Genomic DNA, 21,111 nt, shown 5'->3' on the forward strand with positions numbered 1-21,111 from the left:
AGGTGGGGCGCGGTGGCTCATGCCTGTAATCCCAGCACTTTGGGAGGCCACGGTGGGTAGATCACAAGGCCGGGAGATCGAGACCATCCTGGCTAACACAGTGCAATCCCATCTCTACTAAAAATACAAAAAATTAGCCAGGCATGGTGGCGAGCACCTGTAGACCCAGCTACTTGGGAAGCTGAGGCAGGAGAATGGCGTGAATCTGGGAGGCAGAGCTTTAAGTGAGCTGAGATCACGCCACTGCACTCCAGCCTGGGTGACAGAGCAAGAGTCTGTCTAAAAAAACAAAAACAAAAAACAAAAAAAACCCACCAAGACAAATACAAACAATATTTGAACAGAGAAAAGAGACAGAATCTTGGGCCTGGCATGCTGGCTCACGCCTATAATTCCAGCACTTTGGGAGGCCGAAGTGGGCAGATCACCTGAGGTCAGGAGTTCGAGACCAGCATGGACAAAGTGGTGAAACCCCGTCACTGCTAAAAATACAAAAGTTAGCTGGGCATGGTGGTGCGTGCCTATAGTCCCAGCTACTCGGGTGGCTGAAGCATGAGAACTGCTTGAACCAGGGAGGAGGTTGCAGTGAGCCAAGATCATGCCACTGCACTCTAGCCTGGGCAACAGAGGGAGACTCCGTCTCAAAATAAAAGAGAGACAGAGAGAGAATCAGAAAGAAGACATTTTAAAATTGACAGAAAACCATGTACAATTTTATGTCATTATGCTGGAAACAGAAAGAAAACCTAAATTGTTCAAAAGGCCCAAAACTTCAGAAGAATGTGGTTACCTGTGAGTACAAATGGGGCATGGCGGGGAAGGAGCAGATAAGGATTACTATCACTTTTCATTCAACATATCCTGCAGTTTGAATTTTTTAAATACAATCCCATTTATTTATAGAGATACTAACATTGTAATAAAAATATTAGCACAACAAATGTAATAATGCATTTTTTAAAATACACCTTGACTAAGTAGGGTTTATTCTGTGAATGCAAGAATGACTTGACATGAGGAAATCTACAGTGAATCTACAATTCACTACATTAAGACATTAGGAGGGGAAAGAAAAGACATCAGGAGAAAAACCATATATAATCGCAAGATTACACGGCAGTCATCAAGATAATCTCAAATGTCAAAATTCAACATCTACTCAATGTGTTGAGCATGATGACATTCTTAGAAAGCTAGAAATAGAAAAACTCTTTCATCTCATTATGCATCCACCACCACGATTCATCTCCGTAACTCTTTTCACCTTGTAAAACTGAAGATCTATACCCATTAAACAATTATGTAGCTTGAATATTTTATACAAATCTTTATTGTTCATTAAAAAGATGCATATTTCTCAAAGTTGAAGTATACCTAAAAACTTACACTTTCTGCATAACAAAGTAATTCAAAGAGCTTCCTGTTTGAAGGTGGCAACTGATTACTCGACTGTATGCATGGCTGTTTAGAAGTCTGGTTTTTCAACTTCAGACTGAGGAAACGTGATCTGAATGGAATTGCAGTCTCCATGGCCATGTTTGGAGTTTCAGTCCCATTTTGCAGTGAACCTACACTTTCCTTTCGGCAAAATTCTACAACAGCATAGAGACCCTATATTAAAAACATAAGAAAAAACAGAACACATTTCACAATATATCTAACATACTATTTTAGCTCATATTTTAAAACAATTATAATGCTACAAAATATCAAGTTATTAAAATTTACAAATGATATGATTCTAACACAGCATTAGTTTTATTCACTTTAAGTAGATTAAGAAAAGGAACACTGGGCCGGGCACAGTGGCTCACACCTGTAATTCCAGCACTTTGGGAGGTGGAGGTGGGCAGATCACCTGAGGTCAGGAGTTCAAGACCAGCCTGGCCAACATGGTGAAACGCCGACTCTACTAAAAATACAAAAATTAGCTAGAAGTGGTGGCGGGTGTCTGTAAGTCCAGTTCCTTGGGAGGCTGAGGCAGAAGAATCGCTTGAACCCAGGAGACAGAGGTTGCAATGACCCGAGATCATGCCACTGCACTCCAGCCTGGACAACAGAGTGACTCTATCTCAAAAAAAAAAAAAAAGAAAAAAAGAAAGAAAAGAAAAGGAACCTTAAAACGATGTTAGTTAAGAGAAGCTGAATAGACTGAAAAGAATGAAACAGAAAAACCCAAAGGCAAAACAAAGATCCCCTCCCACTGGCCTTCATCCGCAAGTTAAAGGGACTCTCTAAAGTATTCAAGCTGGGCGTGGAGGTGCAGGACTGTAGTCCCAGCTACTCCAGAGGCAGGAGGATCACCTGAGCCTAGGAGTCAAGGCTGTAGTGCACTATGATCCTACCTGCCAACAGCCACCACACTCCAGCATAGGCAACAGAGTTGGACTCCGTCTCTTAAAATTAAGCATTCAAATAATGAAATCAGTCATAAATGACTTATAAATCCTAAAATACTGCTATAAAAATTTGTAGTCTCATATGGAAAACAAAACTCATTAAAGAAATCCAGATAAGGAAGGTGCAGTGTATCAAAGAGAGCCTAACTACCATACTGCAAAAGGCAGCAGCAAAAAACAACTAATGGAGACCTCCACCCTTGAAAAGCATAAACAAGTTAGATTGTTTTTCAAATACTTACAAAGCTTTCATAGAAGAAATGATTATTAATAGGTCCATGTTGGGATAAATATTTAAGAAACTTGTTTTCACTGATTTTCTCTGGACAATGTATTAAAACAGTCCGCTGTGCCTGTTCTCGCCTTTCATTTTGCATCTCAGAGAATCTCTTTCTAGGAATCTTGTCTTCAAAGCCTATGAATGAGACAAAAACATTTCCACCACACGCACACACATAAAATTTTAAAAATATTTGATACGGTGTTTTAAAGACTTTATATATGACTAAAACCAACTTCACCTATTCTTTTTCTCTTCCTTTATAAGGGTTAAACTATACTACAGTAGTCCCCCCATTACCCACAGGGGTTATGTCCCAAGATGCCCGTAAATACCTAAAACCTTGGATATTACCAAGCCCTATATATACAATGTTTTATCCTATACATAAATTAGGCACAGTAAGCGATTAATAACAATGGGCCAGGCTTGGTGGCTCATGCCTATAATACCAGAACTTTGGGAGGCTGAGGTGGGTGGATCACCTGAGGTCAGGAGTTCAAGATCGGCCTGGCCAACATGGTGAAACCTCATCTGTACTAAAGACACAAAAATTAGCCAGGCATGGTGGCGCACGCCTGTAGTCCCAGCTACTTGGGAGGCTGAGACAGGAGAATCACTTGAAACCAGGCGGCTGACATTGCAGTGAGCTCAGATTGCACCACTGCACTCCAGCCTGGGCAACAGAGCAAGACTCTGTCTCAGAGAGAGAGAGAGAGATTAACAACAACTAATAATGAAATAGAACAATTCTAACAATATACTGCAATAAAAGTTATATGCATGTGGTCTCTCTCTCTCAAAATATCATATTGTATTGTGCTCACCTATTTGTGGACCACGGTTGACTGTGAGGAACTGAAACTGTGGACAATGGAAACACAGATAAGGTGGAATTACTGCACCTTCAGTGTTCGTTTGGCTACTCTCCCATGACTGCTGTTAAAACTGCCCACTTTCTCTGTTTTGATTTACTACGCTTGATGCAAAGTGCTGAAAACGGAGTTCCACAAAACTTTAAAAACAAAACCGGGAAAGCAAAATCACTTATTTAATACTTACACAAATAAGCACATACAAAATTGTGCAAATTGTAACATTCCAAAGACTAAAAGAAATTATTACAAGGCTGATTGTAACAAGACAATGAGTTGGGAAATTTGGTGTTTTGAAGTAAGCTATTAAGGCGTTTTTCTTTCTCAAGGGTCTTGATCTGGCTCAAACAATTAACAATGAGTTACCAACTATCATGTGCTCTGTATCAGGGAAATCAAAGAATTTAAAACCTCGCTGCTGCCCATGAAGAGTTCACTGATAATTTCACTAACGAAAGAAAGAGGCCAGGAGTTTTACAATCACGGGGAATCAAGACAAGAATTGTGACAGTCAAGAATTAAATATTAATAACCCACTAGCCACGATGGGAAGGCCAACAAATGAACTAAGCGTAGAGAGAAAAAAATTATTCAAGTTCTAAGAGAGTATTAAAGCGCAAACCTGAATGTTAACAACTAAATTCCCCCAAGATTTTAACTTCCAGTTAAGTAGTTTAAGGTGTTTCTTCAGTCTTATGGTCTGTATTTTTTTTTTTTTTTTTTTTTTTTGAGACGGAGTCTTGCTCTTTCGCCCGGGCTGGAGTGCAGTGGCCGGATCTCAGCTCACTGCAAGCTCCGCCTCCCGGGTTTTACGCCATTCTCCTGCCTCAGCCTCCGGAGTAGCTGGGACTACAGGCGCCCGCCACCTCGCCCGGCTAGTTTTTTGTATTTTTAGTAGAGACGGGGTTTCACCCTGTTAGCCAGGATGGTCTCGATCTCCTGACCTCGTGATCCGCCCGTCTCGGCCTCCCAAAGTGCTGGGATTACAGGCTTGAGCCACCGCGCCCGGCCAGGTGTTTCTTTAAAAAGTCTGGAATGGTAGACTCTAGAGATCATAAACCACCAAGTCTGATATCAATACCCTTAACAAGGCCAGACGCAGTGGCTCACGCCTGTAATCCCAGCACTTCGGGAGGCCAAGGTAGGAGGATCACCTGAGGTCGTGAGTTGAGACCAGCCTGGCCAAATTAGCCAGGCGTGGTGGCGTGTGCCTGTAGTCCCAGGTACTTGGGAGGCTGCGACAGGAGAATCACTTGAACCCAGGAGGTTGCAGTGAGCCGGGATTGCACCACTGCACTCCAGGCTGGGTGACAGAAGGAGACTCTGTCTTAAAACAACAACAACAACAACAACAAAACCCTTAAAATTCCAAAGAAATTAAATAGAGCAGAAAATGTAAATGATGGATAGAAATCAGCAGAAACTTTTAGCCTCATTTTCTTCAAAAAGGCTATGAAACTGATGGATCAAGGAAATACTACAAGCCCACTATCTTATTATCTTTTTTTTTTTTTTTTAAGAGACAAGGTCTCCCTCTGTCACTCAGGCTGAAGTGCAATGACACACTCCCGGCTCACTGCAATCTCTGCCTCCCAGGTTCAAGTGATTCTCGTGCCTCAACCTCCCCAGTAGCTGGGATTACAGGTATGCGCCACGATGCCCGGCTAATTTTTGTATGTTTAGTAGAGACGGGGTTTCCCCACATTGGTCAGGCTGGTCTTGAACTCTTGACCTCAAGCAATCCTCCCTCCTTGGACTCCCAAAGTGCTGAAATTACAGGCATGACACCACCACAAGCCTGAAAATACAGCTTTTAACTATGTGCCTTCGCCACCATTCCCAATGACAATTCTTTAACATCAATCTCTTATTTTAGGCCTGTATCATAATAATCTGACTCCCAAACTAGTCTCATTCACTCCAGTTTTGTTTTTCTCAAGCTATCCTCCACATAACTGCCAAAATGTTCTTTAAAAAATGGTCTTTTTTTTTTTAAGTCTTTTCTTTGGCTTCTCTGCTTAAATCCTTTAATGGCTTCCCCATTGAAGGATTAAATGCCTTTAAGATCACATCTAAACTCCATAGCATGGCTATAAAGTGCTTGCACCATGTCCCATCTCCCCTCTTTCATGTCACTTAAACCATTTCTTTCTGTTGCACTTTTCACATATGGTACTATACACACACAATACTATCACATGCTGTGAACTATCTATGTCTTCTTCCTTCTAGTTGGAATGCCCACCTTCTCATTTTCTGTCTGGCAAACTCCCATTTATCCTTCAAATCTTGCTCAGGTCTGTGAAGACTTCTGACCCTCCATGGCAGAACCTCTTCCACCTCTGTATTAACTTAACTTTAACAACTATGAAAGAATGTAATTCATAGTGTTGTATTTACTTAACAATACGGAAGAATCCTTTCTTCCATATTGAGGACAGAGGCTATTCTTTTCAATCAGACCTCAGTCTACCAACTGTCCTTCCTCCAAGTGGTCCTTATTTCCTTCTCTTATGCTATAGGCTCTGCCTAGACCACCTTACTACTTTTTCAGTTGTGACTGACACCTACACACTCTTGTCTCTGATTTTTTACTGAGTCTAAACTGATGTCCAACTGCTTATTGCAAAAGTAAAGTCAAACAGTGTAGAATTTTCTTTTTCTTTTTTATTTTTCAGACAGAGTCTCGCTCTGTTGCCCAGGCTGGAGTGCAGTGGTGTGATCTCGGCTCACCACAATCTCTGCCTCTGGGGTTCAAGCAATTCTCCTGCCTCAGCCTCCTGAGTAGCTGGGATTACAGGCACATGCCACTGCACCAGGCTAATTTTTGTATTTTTAGTAGAGAAGGGGTTTCACCATGTTGGCCCGGCTGATCTTGAACTCCTGACCTCAGGTGATCCTCCTGCCTCGGCCTCCCAAAGAGCTGGGATTACAAGTGTGAGCCATGACGCCCAACCCAAACAGTGTAGAATTTTCTAAAGTAGAAGCATAAATCCTCTCCCAGTCCTCTTACCCTAACAGCCAACCATTAAATTGTGGTACTTACCTTTTCAGACATTTTCAAGGCATATGTAAACATATACACTCGTATCCATAGATACACATCTTTTACACAACTGAAATCTTACTATATATTCTGTGTAACATGCTGTAAGATATTTAATATACTGGGGACATTTTCCCATATCAGAAGAAACATATTTACTTTATTTCTTTTAAAAATTAAATACTCTTGCCGGGTGCTCTAATCCCAGCACTTTGGGAGGCCGAGGCGGGTGGATCACGAGGTCAGGAGATCGAGACCATCCTGGTTAACATGGTGAAATCCCGTCTCTACTAAAAAAATACAAAAAACTAGCCGGGCGAGGTGGTGGGTGCCTGTAGTCCCAGCTACTCCAGAGGCTGAGGCAGGAGAATGGCATAAACCTGGGAGGCGGAGCTTGCAGTGAGCTGAGATCTGGCCACTGCACTCCAGCCTAGGTGGCAGAGCGAGACTCTGTCTCAAAAAAAAAAAAAAAATTACATACTCTTAAATATGTATTTATTATAGTTTAGCCAAATCTCTATTGATAAATATTTAGGTGGTTTATCACTTTTTCACTATCATAAACAACACTGCAATGTCATCTGTATGCAATGTCTCTCTGCACATTTATGCAAATATATCCCTGCCGGCAAAGAGCAGGGATTACATTTGAGAATGAGATAGAAAAGTTTCATTAAAAAAATGGAGCATTGTGCTTGAGAAGATGAAAAAGGCAGAATCTAAAGCCTTAAACAACAGTAGGTTAAGAATGATGTAGACACGATGACAAAGTTGTGAAGGCAGGAACAGAAAGTTGAGGTAATTTACTGCCTCACCACAGGTTTATCAAATCTATAACAAATTAAAAGGAAGAAATAATAAGTGCTAATATTTTATGACAGATTGAATGTGCAATGGTCTTGATAATACAATATGGTAAGCACAAACTAACATTAAGAAAGGACTGAATAGGCCAGGCGCAGTGGCTCATGCCTATAATCCCAGCACTTTGGGAGGCCAGGGAGGGTGGATCGCTTGAGGTCAGAAGTTCGAGACCAGCCTGGCCAACATGGTGAAATCCCATCTCTACTAAAAATACAAAAAAGCCAAGTGTGGTAACCGTGCCTGTAATCCCAGCGGGATTATCGCTCGGAGGCAGAGGTTGCACTGAGCCGAGATAGCACCACTGCACTCCAGAGCCTGGGCTACTGAGAGACTCCTTCTCAAAAGAAAAAATAAAAATAAAAATAAAAAAAAGACAGAATACCACCCTGTATTTAGAATTAAAAACAAAATAAAGATGCATGTATATAATGGGGAAAAAACTAACCTAGCATAGTTTTATAAAAGAGGCCTGAAAGTTTGATGCATCAAAGGAATGTCTTAACTTCTGGATTGAGGATAGAAAGAGAATGAATTCATATAAAGAACTTCAGGCCTTATTAAGACAAATGTTTTTAAAAATCCAAATTTAAGGGGAAATAGCACCTCTTTGCTACTTACTAATCAGGCCACATATGGAGTATATGTTCTGCTCTGGACGTAATGGATATGAAAGATATTAACAAGCCAGACAGCAACCAGAGAGGAATAACAAAAAGTCTAGAAACTCTAATACACAATTTCTACAAATAAAAGAGGATTTACAGTCTGGGGAAAAAAAACTAATAAGAATCTGAGAGCTGAGCACTGGCTTTAAACATAATATATAGCACCTTCTCTTAATAGTTTTCCAAGCACTGTCACTCTTCTGAAACTCACAATAACCTTTTAAGATAGACAGGGTAGGTATCACTGCAGGTGAAAAAACTGCCCAAAGTCAAATACCTAATAAGATGGGTAGCCTCTGGCAGTTTAGCTGTTGTTTGTTTGGCTGCTGGCATCCAAACAACAGCTAAACCTGTTCAGGTAACAGTTCTGGTAACAGCACACCCCTGCGAGTAAAAAACCACTCTATGTAGTTGTTGTGGAACTGTGACACTTACCCCCCGCCCCATGAGATAGGGATTATCAGACTATTTTGGATACCTCCTCTTCATCCAAAGGGTGGGCACATGATGCAATCAGAAGTCGCAAGCATGTGAACGTGGAGCTGCTGGTGACCATCACTCCCACCATTAACATCCCATGTATAAGAGCCCAAGATTGTAAGGCCACCAAAAAATAGCTAAGGAAAATGAAAATATCTCACACTGACCACGTCAATCCAATTGACCTTAAAGTATACTATATGTCTTTTCCTGGAGTTTGGTTACACAGATTGGTATAGTCTCCCTTTTCTACTTAAGATATTTTGAGTTATTTTATGTTACCTGTATCAGAAAGAATCCTGAATAATACACTACATACTCTTTTTCTCTTTCTACTACAGCTCTTTCCACTACTCACAAGAAACCTATGTCAAAACTGAAAAATGTGCAAATGGGAAATTAACAGATTTTAGCTCACTATAAATATTTTTCAACCATTAGAGCCTAACCAAAAATGGAATTGACTGATTTATGAAACAATGTTCCTTATTGCTATAAACTGTTACTAGGAATGTTTTGGTAATGAATCTGCACACTGAATGAAAAACTGAATTGGATATTTCTCAGGTTCCTTCCAATTATAAAATTGCATGCTTCTAGGTGAGTATAAGGTGTAGTTACCTGTCCTTTTTTAAAATGGTAAAGACATCCAAATGAGCATTTTGTTATTTGTTATTTCCTGCAAGAATCCCTGAATATTTAGTCATATTATTCTAATGATACAAAATGAAAATTTTCTTAAAAAAGAAAAAAAACAGCAAAGCTACAGTAAATGAAGAGTACAGCCTTGCAATTAGAAGTGGGTTTTACTGGCTGGGTGTGGTGGCTCACGCCTGTAATCCCAGCACTTTGGGAGGTCAAGGCAGGCAGATCACCTGAGTACTGGAGTTCAAGATCAGCCTGGCCGGCATGATGAAACCCAATCTCTACTAAAAACACAAAAATTAGCCAGGCGTGGTGCCACGTGCCTGTAATCCCAGCTACTCGGGAGGCTGAGGCAGGAGAATCACTTGAACCCGGGAGGCCTAGGTTGCGGTGAGCCCAGATCTTGTCATTGCACTCCAGCCTGGGCGACAGAGGAAGACTTCGTCCCGGAAAAGAAAAAAAAAGAGTAGGTTTTTTTTACTTTTGCCACCGAAGAGCTGAGTTTAGCTTGAACTACTTAAGCTACCGTTGGACTGCCCTGTTCTCTCATCTATAAAATGGAATGACAGTATTTTCTTACATACCTACGCTACGGGGTTGTTTTATGTATCAAAGTGCATATGAACACACTCTCAAATATAAATTCCCATACAAATGTTAAATTACAATAGCTTTTTTGGCAGAATCCATACTCAGATTTTCAGCGTTACTTAGAAATTTTCAACAGAAGTAGCTTCCACTAAATACAATCCAATCAATATTTCAATTAAATATTTCATAAAGATTTCTCACTGCCTGTCAACGTAAGTCTTTTATACAGTCTGATAAAGACACCAGTTTATTTTAGGGAAAAAAACAGCTCCAAGGAATCATAGAAATCAATACATTTTATTTAATAATTTAACTAAACGTCTAAATTAACTGAGCTAGTGACCTTGCCTAAGCTACTTACCTCTTTCAGCCATTTTCTACATCTATAAAATGGACACAGTGATACATTTCTTGCAAGATTGTTTTAAGAACTGTAAACAGAATACACAAGCTCTTGAGTCACAAGAGAAGTTCAATAACACTGGCTTCTCAATACACAAAGAAGCATATAAATGTAGAGCGAACGCGGGACAACAGCCTGTTGTAGTGAATTCAAATCTGTTACCAGATTGATTTGGTTCAAAATGGCCAAAAACAATAAAGTAAACGGTAGCACTTTGTTAGGCAGAACCCCATGTCTAGGAACCAAGAATCTTCTTGATTCATCAGGCTACACTATAACTCGGCCTCCAGCAACAACTTAATGTATCAAAATCAGAAATATACGTAAATGATGCAACGATTGGCTCAGATGTGTAGCATTACTATCATTGGGAACACTATTTCGTCAAACTGTAGAGTGCTAGCAAACTGGGTTCCTGATCTGAATTTCATGGAAGTCTAAACAATTCCACTACTGTACACAGGAGTCACCCCGAAAAAATATCACACATCTCACTTCTGCCTCAGCAACAGCGGCGACCCTGGGTTCCCCTAGAGAGATCAGAGGAGAGGAGGACAGGACACAGCCCCACTCTCTTGCCAAAGGGTCTATAGCCATTTCCACAGGCCACGCGTTCCCCCGTGATCCCGGACTCTTCCCCCTTCCTCGCCCGCTGTGGGACGGAGCTACAGAGCAAACCAAGGCCAGGGCGCCATCACCTGTCTCCACGCTCCCTGAAGGCTGCTCGTCTCTCCTGAGGTCTTCGGCCACAGTTCCTGGGCAACTCAAAAGTCTGACGATAAGCCGCTGGACTCGAGTTCTTCTCTGGGCACACAGGTGCAAACGGGTCAAGAGCCCCACGCCAGGAACCGCCATGATTAAAAGCATGAGCGCGAAGCTGAAAGGTCAGCGCGTTTTCGCGCATGCGCCCGAGGGGAGGGGGGGGGGGAAACAAAAGAAATGGGAAGCCTCGAGGGTCAAACTACGTGAAAGAAGTTCGGTTTTAGAGGAAGAAAGGAAATTCAGGCCGAAAAGAAGATGCCTGAGCTTTCAGACATGGTTTATTTCCACAGTCATACAGTTTACCAAATGAAAAGCTCCACAGAAGGAGCGCGCCATCTACTCTTGTAAATAGCGTCATGAAAATAGAGCCAGAGCCCGGGCGCGGTGGCTCTTGCCTGTAATCCCAGCGTTTTGGGAGGCTGAGGCGGTTGAATCAGCTGACATCAGGAGTTCGAGACCAGCCTGGCTAACATGGCGAAACCTTGTGTCTACTAAAAAATACAAAAAAAAAAATTAGCTGGGCGTGATGACAGGTCTGTAATCCCAGCTACTTGGGAGGCTGAGGCACGAGAATCACTTGAACCCGGGAGGCGAAGATTGCACTGAGCCGAGATCGCGCCATTGCACTTAAGCCTGTGCAACAGAGCGTGACCCTGTCTCCAGAAAAAAACAAACAAAAAAAAAAAGTTAAAATAACGGAAAGGCTTTTAACCTCTGAAAGGGCACCAGGAGCAGGCAGGGCATCATCTTTTTCCTTGAACCATGTGAGGACATTTTACAACCTCTGCCAATATGCCTCCATTCAAATTAAAATTCAAGTGGTTTTGCCAGCCCCTCCTCCAAGTGAGAAGTACGTACCTCATCTTAAAGGCATAGGAAAGGCATTGGTGAGGACTGGTTCAGTATTCTCATTTTGAACACGAGAAAGTGAGGCACAGATCAGACAAGGACTGGCTATAGGTCACACCTGGGGAGTCAAAGCTTAAAGTCAGAGCTCTGCCCTCGATTCAAGGCTCTTCCTCAGTACCTGTGTCGTAACCCGTGGCCCTTGCTCAGGTGCCTGGGAAAAGGACATACCAAACAGTGCAGAGAAACCTGCAACTGAAGGCAGCCCCCCGAGGGTACACACTGCTGCTGGAGGCAAAAGGAAAGCGAGGGGCCTCTCAAGTGAGAGAGGACAAACCAGCACTGCAACTAACTAGCCAGCTTTGTGTTAGCATAGTGCTATATTGCCTTGCAGCTATTTTCTTTTTTAATCATCTCAACAACTCTGGGTGATTAAACCCATTTCATGGATGAGAACACAGAGACTCAGAGACAGTAAGTAACTACGGTGGCCTCATTAGAAGTTGGCTGTGCTGGCTGGGTGTGGTGGCTCACACCTGTAATCTCAGAACTTTGGGAGGCCAAGGCAGGGGAGGATCACCTAAGGTCAGGAATTTGAGACCAGCCTGGCCAACATAGTGAAACCCTGTCTCTACCAAAAATACAAACATTAGCCAGGTGTGGTGGTGGGCACCTGTAATCCCAGCTACTTGGGAGGCTGAGGCAGGAGAATCACTTGAACCCAGGAGGCAGAGGTTGCAGGGAGCCAAGATTGTGCCACTGCCCGCCAGCCTGGCAACCGAGCAAGACTCTGTCTTAAAAAAAAAAAAAGTTGGCTGTGCCATTTGACCCCAGGTTGGTCCCTAGATCCTGGGCCTTCCACTCGGGCACACACTCAAGGCCACCCTCAGGCCACACAGAGTCCTGCCACTCCCACATGGATGCTGAAGAATCTCGAAGTTAGGTAGAAGTATATTTTATTTTGACATTTCCAAGGAAAGCCCTATGTAAGCAATGAGTCTGGGGATGGATGTAAGGACCTTTTATTTTTTGTGTGAGATATTTAATCCCTTTAGCAGAATAAAATGTTCTCCAGCCACTTGGCAGTAGCTACTTTTTTTTTTTTTTTTTTTTTTTTTGAGACAGAGTCTTGCTCTGTTACTCAGGCTGGAGTGCAATAGTGCAATCTTGGCTCACTGCATCCTCTGCCTCCTGGGTTCAAGCAATTCTCCTGTCTCAGCCTCCCAAGTAGTTGGGATTACAGGCACCTGCCATCATGCCTCGCCAATTTTTGTATTTTTATAGAGATGGGTTTTCACCATGTTGCCCAGGCTGGTCTTGACCTCCTGAACTCAGGTGATCCACCTGCCTCGGCCTCCCAAAATGTTGGGATTACAGACGTGAGCCACTACACCCAGCCAGAAGTAGCTATTTTTATAGAACTATTCTGTTATTAGGTATTACTTCTAGCTCACTGGCCTGCATCTTCCAGAAAAGAAAACTTTGCATTTAATGTTTAAAATGAAGTAAATGCTTATTTTTATAAGGTTGATATGGTTTGCATCTGTGTCCCCACCAAATCCATGTTAAGACGTAATCCCCATGGCTGGCTGTGTGGCCTGGTGGGAGGTGTTTGGATCATGGGGCTGGATCCCTCATCAGTGTCTTAGCGCCATCCCCTTGGTGATAATTGGATGTGTTCTCCGAAACCTGGTTGTTTAAAAGCATGTGGCACTTCCCCTCCATCTTGCTCCCGCTTGCTCCATGTGACTTGCCTGCTCCCCCTTTGCCTTCTGTCATGATTGTAAGCTCCCTGAGGCTTCCTCAGAAGCAGAGGCCAGTGTCATGCTTCCTGTACAGCCTACAAAATCATGAGCCAATTAAACCTCTTTTCTTTGTAAATTACCCAGCCTCAGATTTTTTTTTTTTATAGCAATGCAGGAAGGGCCTAATGCAAAGATGTACTGTTTTGTTTTGTCTTCAAGCTAAGGTATATTGTTTATGCCTTATTACAGATTTGAGGGATATCAGAAGCTGGGGGATGCTGTAAGCCCAGCAAGGGGAGGACTATTCTATGGCTTCAAGCCTGGGCTTTCCTGCATATGGGGTTTCACGATGGGAATGGAGCTTAATGCATTCAACTAATACCTTATTTGTAGACATCTGTATCGTTTTCAGCTTTTAAAATATGATCAGCTACATTGTAGCCAATATCCCCAGGTAAGTCATAACTGATGTACAACTTTTTTTCCTTATAATAAAATACTAGAAGTTACTGGTCAGATTTAAGACGTTCAATGCAAATTGCTCTCTAGAAAAATTGCTCCAGTTTACCTTCAGACAACCGTTATGAAAGTCTCATTTTTCCAAACCCTCATGGACATGGCTTGGAAACCATGAGGAATACCTTCATAAAGTGGGAATACCCACACTGACATACTTCATTATATAAAAATCAAAACTTCTGTGTGTTACAAAACACCAGAAAAACACATGAAAAGACAGAAGAAATTATTGAGAAAAACCATATCCATGGTTTCCAAATCTCACGTGTCCCCACCAAATCTCATGTTGAATTCCAATCCCTAATGTTGGAGATAGGGCCGGCTGGGAAGTAATTGGATCACAGGGGCAGATTTCCCATGAATGGTTTAGCACCATCCCCTTGATACTGTCCGCATGATTGTGAGTGAGTTATCATGAGATCTGGTCATTTAAAAGTGTGGCATCTGCCCCCTCACTCTCTCTTGCTCCTGCTCCCACCGTGTGAGACGTCTCACTCCCCCATCACCCCCCACCAGGACTGTAAGCTTCCTGAAGCCTTTCCAGAAGCTGAGCAGATGCCAGCCTCATGCTTCCTGTACAGCCCGTGGAACTGTGAGCCAATTAAACCTCTTTTCTTTAGAAATTCCCCAGTCTCAGATATTTCTTTATAGCAATGTGAGAATGGACTAATACACTCACTGACACTGAGTTTGCTTTTTTTTTATTATTACTAGATGAATATTATTTTATATATTCATTGCCCATTTGTATTTCTTCTTTCCTGAATGCTGGTGTATTTCCTTGACTCATTTTTTCTATTACTGTGTTTGTCTTTTTCCCGTTTGTTGATGAGTACCTTCATATAGTGGGAATACTCACACTGATATACTTCATTATATAAAAATCAAAACTCCTGTGTGTTACAAAACACCAGAAAAACAAATGAAAAGACAGAAGAAATTATTGAGAAAAACACATTTACAATGAATAGAACAATTTTTCTTTATACCTTCTGTACAGTACTGAGCATCACACTTAGAAAGTCCTTCATAATCCCCAAGATCATGGAAATACTCATTTCTTTTTTTGTTATCTCTTAGTTTGTTAGCATGTTTATAGTTTTATTTGTTAACATCTTTACAACCACTGGAATTAGTTTCTGGCATGAAGTTTAAAGCAGTAATAATTTTAACTTGATTTTTTCCCAGGCAGTTAATTAATTGCCCTAACAAAACTTACTGAATAATTCTTCTTTGCTCACGGGGTCTTAACGCCACCTTTATCACATGCTAAAAAGTATGTTCTTATAAAAATTCAGATTTATTTCTGGACTTCCTATTCTGTTCCATGATCTGTGATCTTTTTTAAATTCTAAAACTGTCCCTATTCCAACAAGGGCTCCCAAATTCTCAGAAATAGAGTTTGCTTGCTTTGGTGATCTCTATTCATATTCTTATGTCTTATGTTAGACCGTGAGTTCCCTGAGGGACGGGAAGTCTCAGTCCTCTTTGTACCCCAAGAGCCAAATGTGGTGTAATGAAGGGAGGGCAAAACAGCACGTGGGGAAATGAGGAAGCCCCAGGATTAGGGTTGCCAGATTGAGCAAATAAAATAGGCAGTTAACCTACAATACCAGATAAACCACAAATAGTTTTTTGTATGAGTATGTTCTTTGCAACATTTGGGATATACTTATCCTAAAAGTTATCCAGACATCTCCACTGAAACACTCATCCTCCTCAGACTTTGAACCTCCAACTACCTTGAGATCCAAGCTGGAAAATCAGGATGCATCTTTTACATGCCAAATGCCACAAGTGACACAGGCTCAAGTTAGCAGCACCCAACAGGCTGAGCATGAGAGTGGCAAATATCCACGCTTGCAGAGGCAGCGTCCCGGGCCAAGAATGAACTGACTCGCTGCTGTTCCTCCAAAAGCCCCCCGCAACCCCCTGTACCCTGCCCCATGTCCCTGGTCCCCAGGGGCCCTGACCTGAGTGGGGCAGGGCAGACACTGTATGATCCTACAGCTGACTGTTCATCGTCGCTAATCTTTCCTTCTCATGTAAAAGAAAAGCAGGGCTCTCCTCTGATGCTACCCAGCGTATGATACCTGCCTGGACACACCCCGTAGGCACTCAAGCCATGCTGGGGAGGCAGTCATTCTGTTTCTTGTGGCTTTTTGTTGTTGTTGTTTTTGTGACAGAGTCTCGCTGTCTCACCCAGGCTGGAGTGCAATGGTGCGATCTTGGCTTACCTCTGCCTTCCAGGTTCAAGCATTTCTTCTGCCTCAGCCTCCCAAGTAGCTGTGATTACAGGCACCCACCACCATGCCTGGCTAACTTTTTGCATTTTTAGTGGAGATGGAGTTTCACCATGTTGTCCAGGTTGGTCTCGAACTCCTGACCTCAGGTGATCCACCAGCCTTGGCCTCCCAAAGTGCTGGGATTACAGGCATGAGCCACTGCACCCAGACCTCTCATGTTTATCCATACACTTCCACAGGGGTTGCAAGCCTACACAGCCTATGCACTTGGTCCAAATGGCCTCTAGTTTGTGTCAGGCACAGTGCTAAGTATTGGGGTTACAATGGTGAACGAAAACCAACCTGGCCCTTAATGTCATGGAGCTTACAGTCTAGTTAGGGAGATGGCCATAAATCACACGAGCAAAAATGTTTTCATTGAAAAGGTATGAGGAGATATAGGAGTGTATATTGAGGGTCCTAATCTGATGGGGTGGGTAGTCAGCACCCCAAATGAGGAATATTTGAGAAGGCATTCACTGTCAAAGAGAAGTGCTTCTAGCAGAGAGAACAGCATGTGCAAAGGTCCTGAAGTAGGAGGGAGAGTGCCTCAGGGATCTGAGGTGAGTGAGAGAGTCAGAGAGAAAGAGCAAAGCAAGAGAAGGCTGCAGAAGCAGGCAGGGGCCAGATCCTGCAGGCCACTGGTGAGTCAAGGCCATTGCAGAATTTAGCAAGAGAGTCACTTAGCTCGGGGGAGAGTGGTTAACCTGTGAGGAGAAGAAGCAGGGCTCTTAGCCACCAAGAGAGTGAGGAGAAGGAGCAGAAGCAAGAGAGCTAAAGCTGAGAACTCAAAGGACCAAGGGAGATGCTACAGGGCCTGCTCACAGAGGTGGGGCAGAAGGCAGTCACTTGTTGCCCAGCTTTCTCTCATTTCAGTCTCAAAAGGATCCCGCCTGCTAGGGGGAGCTTTCCCCACTTTGCAGGGTAACCAAATCAGATCCTTTCCCAAAATCACAGAGCTGGGATGTGAACGCAGGTCTGTGTAACTACAAAGCTCACACTCTCCTCTCTCCCAAAAGCCCCACTTCTGCCTCCTGATCCCTGGGCTGATGAGTTTACATCAAGGCCTACAGCCAAAAGGAGGGCTCAGAGATTCCCCAGCAGGGGAAGAAAGTGGTTGGGTGGGAGGGTTAATTCTCAATTCTTGTAGTTCTCCCAGAGCCTGGAGCCTGGGGGAATATGGGGAAAGCAAGGCAGACACACATGGAGACAGCAAAAGGCAGTGTTTCTCAACTTTGGCTACATGTTGCCATCATTAGGTGAGCTCTGAAAACTCTCGGTGCCCAGGCTGTCCCCCAACCAATTAGCTCAGAATCCCTAGGGTGGGGCTTGGGCTCTAGAGCCTGTGGGGAGCTGGGTGTGTGTTCAGGCCAGTGGCTTCTCTCTGTGCCTCAATGTTCCAGGTACCGTTGGAGGGACTGAGATCCTGGGGATTCCTGGAGCCTGGCTGCGTGGCCTGGCCACCCTGATGCCCTTGTGTTCTCCATGGCAGGCCAGCAAGGCTGAGGAGAATGCCTCCGACAGCTTCATGCACCCCATGGACCTCACTGCTGGAGCAGCAAATGGAGACCACCCAGAACCTGGTGGACTCCTACATGGCCATTGTCAACAAGACCTTGCTGGACCTCATGGTTGGTGTCACGCCTGAGTCCATCATGCACATTATGATCAACAACATGCATGCACTGCCTCATGGGGGAAAGGGGCTCCTGTGGCACTGGGGATGCAGGTGGCCATGTTGGCCTAGGGGAAACGCCGACCAGCCCTATGGGACCAGGTCCAGGAAGGGAGGCACCATCCAGACCAGAGCTGTCCCACAGGTATAACATGGGACTGGGCACAGTGGCCCATGTCTGTAATCCCAGCACTTTGGAAGGCTAAGGTGGGAGGATCACTTGAGCCCAAGAGTTTGAGACCAGCCTAGGCAACGTAGTGAGACCTGCTATCTACACAAAATTTTAAAAAATAGCTGGGCTTGGTGCCTGTAGTCCTAGTTACTTGACAGGCTGACATTGGAGGATCACTTTGAGCTCAGGAGGTTGAGGCTGCAGTGAGCGGTGATCTCGCCCACTGTACTCCAGCCTGGCGACAGAGTGAGATCCTATCTCCAAAAACAATTTAGGAAAAGCTGAGTAGACAGGTGTCCTGGTGGCCTCATAGGTCCTGGGTCCCCTCCCAGATCTGTGACCTTGGACAGGTGACTTTTCCTCTGGACCTCAGTGTCCTCATCTGAATGAAAAAAGGCGGTGGGGAGGCAGATCTTGGAGTCTAAGCAGTGTAGAAGCCACGTCTGAAAAGACGTACTCAGGGCTCCAAGTCCAGCACATGGTCCCAGCAGGGCCTGACAGGGCGGCCAAGGTGGCACAGGCCATCGGGTCCCAACCTCCTTCCCTTTTTGCCCACTCCCAGACCAAGGAGTTCATATTCTCAGAGCTGCTGGCCAACCTGTACTCATGTGGCAACCAGAACGCACTGATGGAGGAGTTGGCAGAGCAAGCACAGCAGCTTGACGAGATGCTGCGCATGCAACACATGCTGAAGGAGGCACTCAGCATCATCGGTGACATCAGCACAAACACAATCAGCATGGTCATGGGGTCCCGTGGACAATTCCTGGCTGCAGGTGCAGGGCATCCCGGCTGGAGGCAGGTACCAGGGCTGAACCCCACAGCCCCATAGCCCACCAGCCTCCATGGCTAAGCCTGGGGTCTCTTGGAACTGACTCCATGCCCAAGGTGGCAGGCATGGGTGCTTTCTGGAACTATCAGAGAGAGCAGAGAGCTCGTGGTTTATGGTGTAGGGGCTGGGAACTTGGAGGGGGTTGTGTGTGTGGCCGGACTCGGAGGCGGCCAGAGACCTGCGAACGTCATCCTGGGCACACCTGTCATGCAGTCTGAATCCTGCTGGCAGGGCAGGGGCATCCAGCTCCCAGCCTGGGAGTGCAGGGCAGGGGCTTCCAGCTCCCAGCCTGGGAGTGCAGAGCAGGGGTGATAGTCAGGGTCCCACCTCCTCTATCTGTCGGCAATCCAGTGGTGATCTAGGATAAAACCTTGAGAGTCCCATACACATGGTCATCCCACAACACACCTCACAGACCAGGCAGGAACACACAGTCCCCTTCCCTCCCTTCCAGGTACCATCATAGCTGCTAGCATGTGACTGAAGGCAGGGTCCCTGGCTCCCGCTGAAGCACTATCGCCAGCCAGCGGGCTCATGCACCTTGGCCTGTTGCTCCTGGGGGTCACCTATGCTATTCAGCCAAGGGGACCACAGTGCCTGCTGGCCCAGCTGAGCTCCGCCCAGTGAGTCCACCTGCCTTCCCTGCCGTGGACTTTCCCTCTTCTGCTTTTACCAGCAGGAAGGGCCCAGTCTCACCTATGCAACCTGCAGCCCCCAAACCAGCTGAGGCTCCCCTCTTAGGCTTATAAGTCTATGGCCAGTGGCATCCAGCTGCCTGTTCTCCCTGCCTCCCCCAGGGTCCCTTCAGAGGGTCCTGGGCTTTCTGACCACCCAGAAGGGCCTCAGGTGCACCCTTCAGCCATCCTTCCCTTTTAGCTTCACCACCCTGGTTCAAGCAGTGTTCTTTCTCCTTCAAGCCTGGTGGCTGTTGTGTGGGGTTCCCCAGGATGAGAGGCGGCCCTGGGCCAGTGGGTTGGAAGACAGGGTGACCAGAGAAGAGGGAAGCTGGAGGGGGTTGAGCATTGGTCTGAACTGTGGGTGCACTGCCTGGGTGCAGGGGGAGAGGCCAGCATGTGTAGGGTGTGGAGGGCCACCGCAGCCCCCAGGACCTACCTGTGAAGCTCCGGCTCCTCCCTCCATCTTCCTCCCCTTTCCCTTCCAGCCCCTCTTTTCCAGGAACCTTGCCACACCCACACCTGCGCCCTCCCCTCCTCATCCCTCCCACAGCTGCTGCGGCTTTGCCCCTGCTCTGCGCTTGCCTCACCAGCTCTCTGCTCACTTTTCTCCCATTTCCTCTCTGCTTTCTCTCCAACTACCAGCCAATCAGATCAGGCAAATCCATCCCATCCTGAGAGCCTCAGGCCCCACTTCAACCTCTAAACAGATCCCTCCTCTTCTCGGAGACCTCCCTTTCCAAGCCTGCCTGGGCGGCTGTTCTGTGACTTGACGGTGGCTCCCCCAGCCCCAAAGCTAGCCCCCTTCATTTGTGACTTAGTCTGTTGTAGTGGAGAGCTGACACATCCAGCTGTGACTGTCGCTGAAAACTTGTGCCCCCTCTGTGGTGTGCCCCTGCCCTGTTCTATATCTATAAATAGGCTGGGTGCGGTGGCTCACGCCTGTAATCCCAGCACTTTGGGAGGCCGAGGCAGGCGGATCACAAGGTCAGGAGTTTGAGACCAGCCTGGCCAATATGGTGAAATCCCGTCTCTACTAAAATTACAAAAATTAGCTGAGTGTGGTGGCAAGTGCCTGTAGTCCAAGCTACTCAGCAGGCTGAGGCAGGAGAATTGCTTGAACCTGGGAAGCAGAGGTTGCAATGAGGCAAGATCATGCACTGCACTCTAGCCTGGGCAATAGAGCGAGACTCCATCTCAAAAAAAAAAAAAAGAAAGAAAAAATATAAATACTTATATGTGTATATATATATTTATAGATTGTATACACACACACACATACACACACACACACACACACACACACACATACACCTACACCTGGCCAACGGCCTCACCTCTAGTGCAGGGAAT

General features: G+C 45.0%; 1 protein-coding gene and 1 long non-coding RNA gene across 2 annotated transcripts in view; one reads left to right on the forward strand and one right to left on the reverse strand.

Annotated features, from left to right (window-relative positions):
* MTPAP (mitochondrial poly(A) polymerase) overlaps nt 1-11,153 on the reverse strand; it is a 37,080-nt gene extending 25,927 nt beyond the window's left edge. Inside the window, exons 1-3 of the mRNA XM_033208748.1 lie at nt 10,947-11,153; nt 2,642-2,814; nt 1,387-1,611 (exon numbers count right to left, since the gene is read on the reverse strand). Of these exons, the coding sequence (XP_033064639.1) occupies nt 1,387-1,611; nt 2,642-2,814; nt 10,947-11,115 (567 nt within the window). The 5' untranslated portion in view covers nt 11,116-11,153. The remainder of the gene's footprint in view (nt 1-1,386; nt 1,612-2,641; nt 2,815-10,946) is intronic.
* Nucleotides 11,154-15,615: 4,462 nt separating this feature from the next.
* Nucleotides 15,616-19,625, forward strand: LOC117082501. The gene is made up of 3 exons (XR_004436634.1): nt 15,616-15,628; nt 18,690-18,693; nt 19,381-19,625. It is a non-coding gene; the product is annotated as an uncharacterized LOC117082501 (long non-coding RNA).
* Nucleotides 19,626-21,111: the final 1,486 nt, after the last annotated feature.

This window comes from Trachypithecus francoisi, unplaced genomic scaffold (assembly GCF_009764315.1).
Source record: "Trachypithecus francoisi isolate TF-2019V2 unplaced genomic scaffold, Tfra_2.0 Lachesis_group9, whole genome shotgun sequence".
NCBI lineage: Eukaryota > Metazoa > Chordata > Mammalia > Primates > Cercopithecidae > Trachypithecus > Trachypithecus francoisi.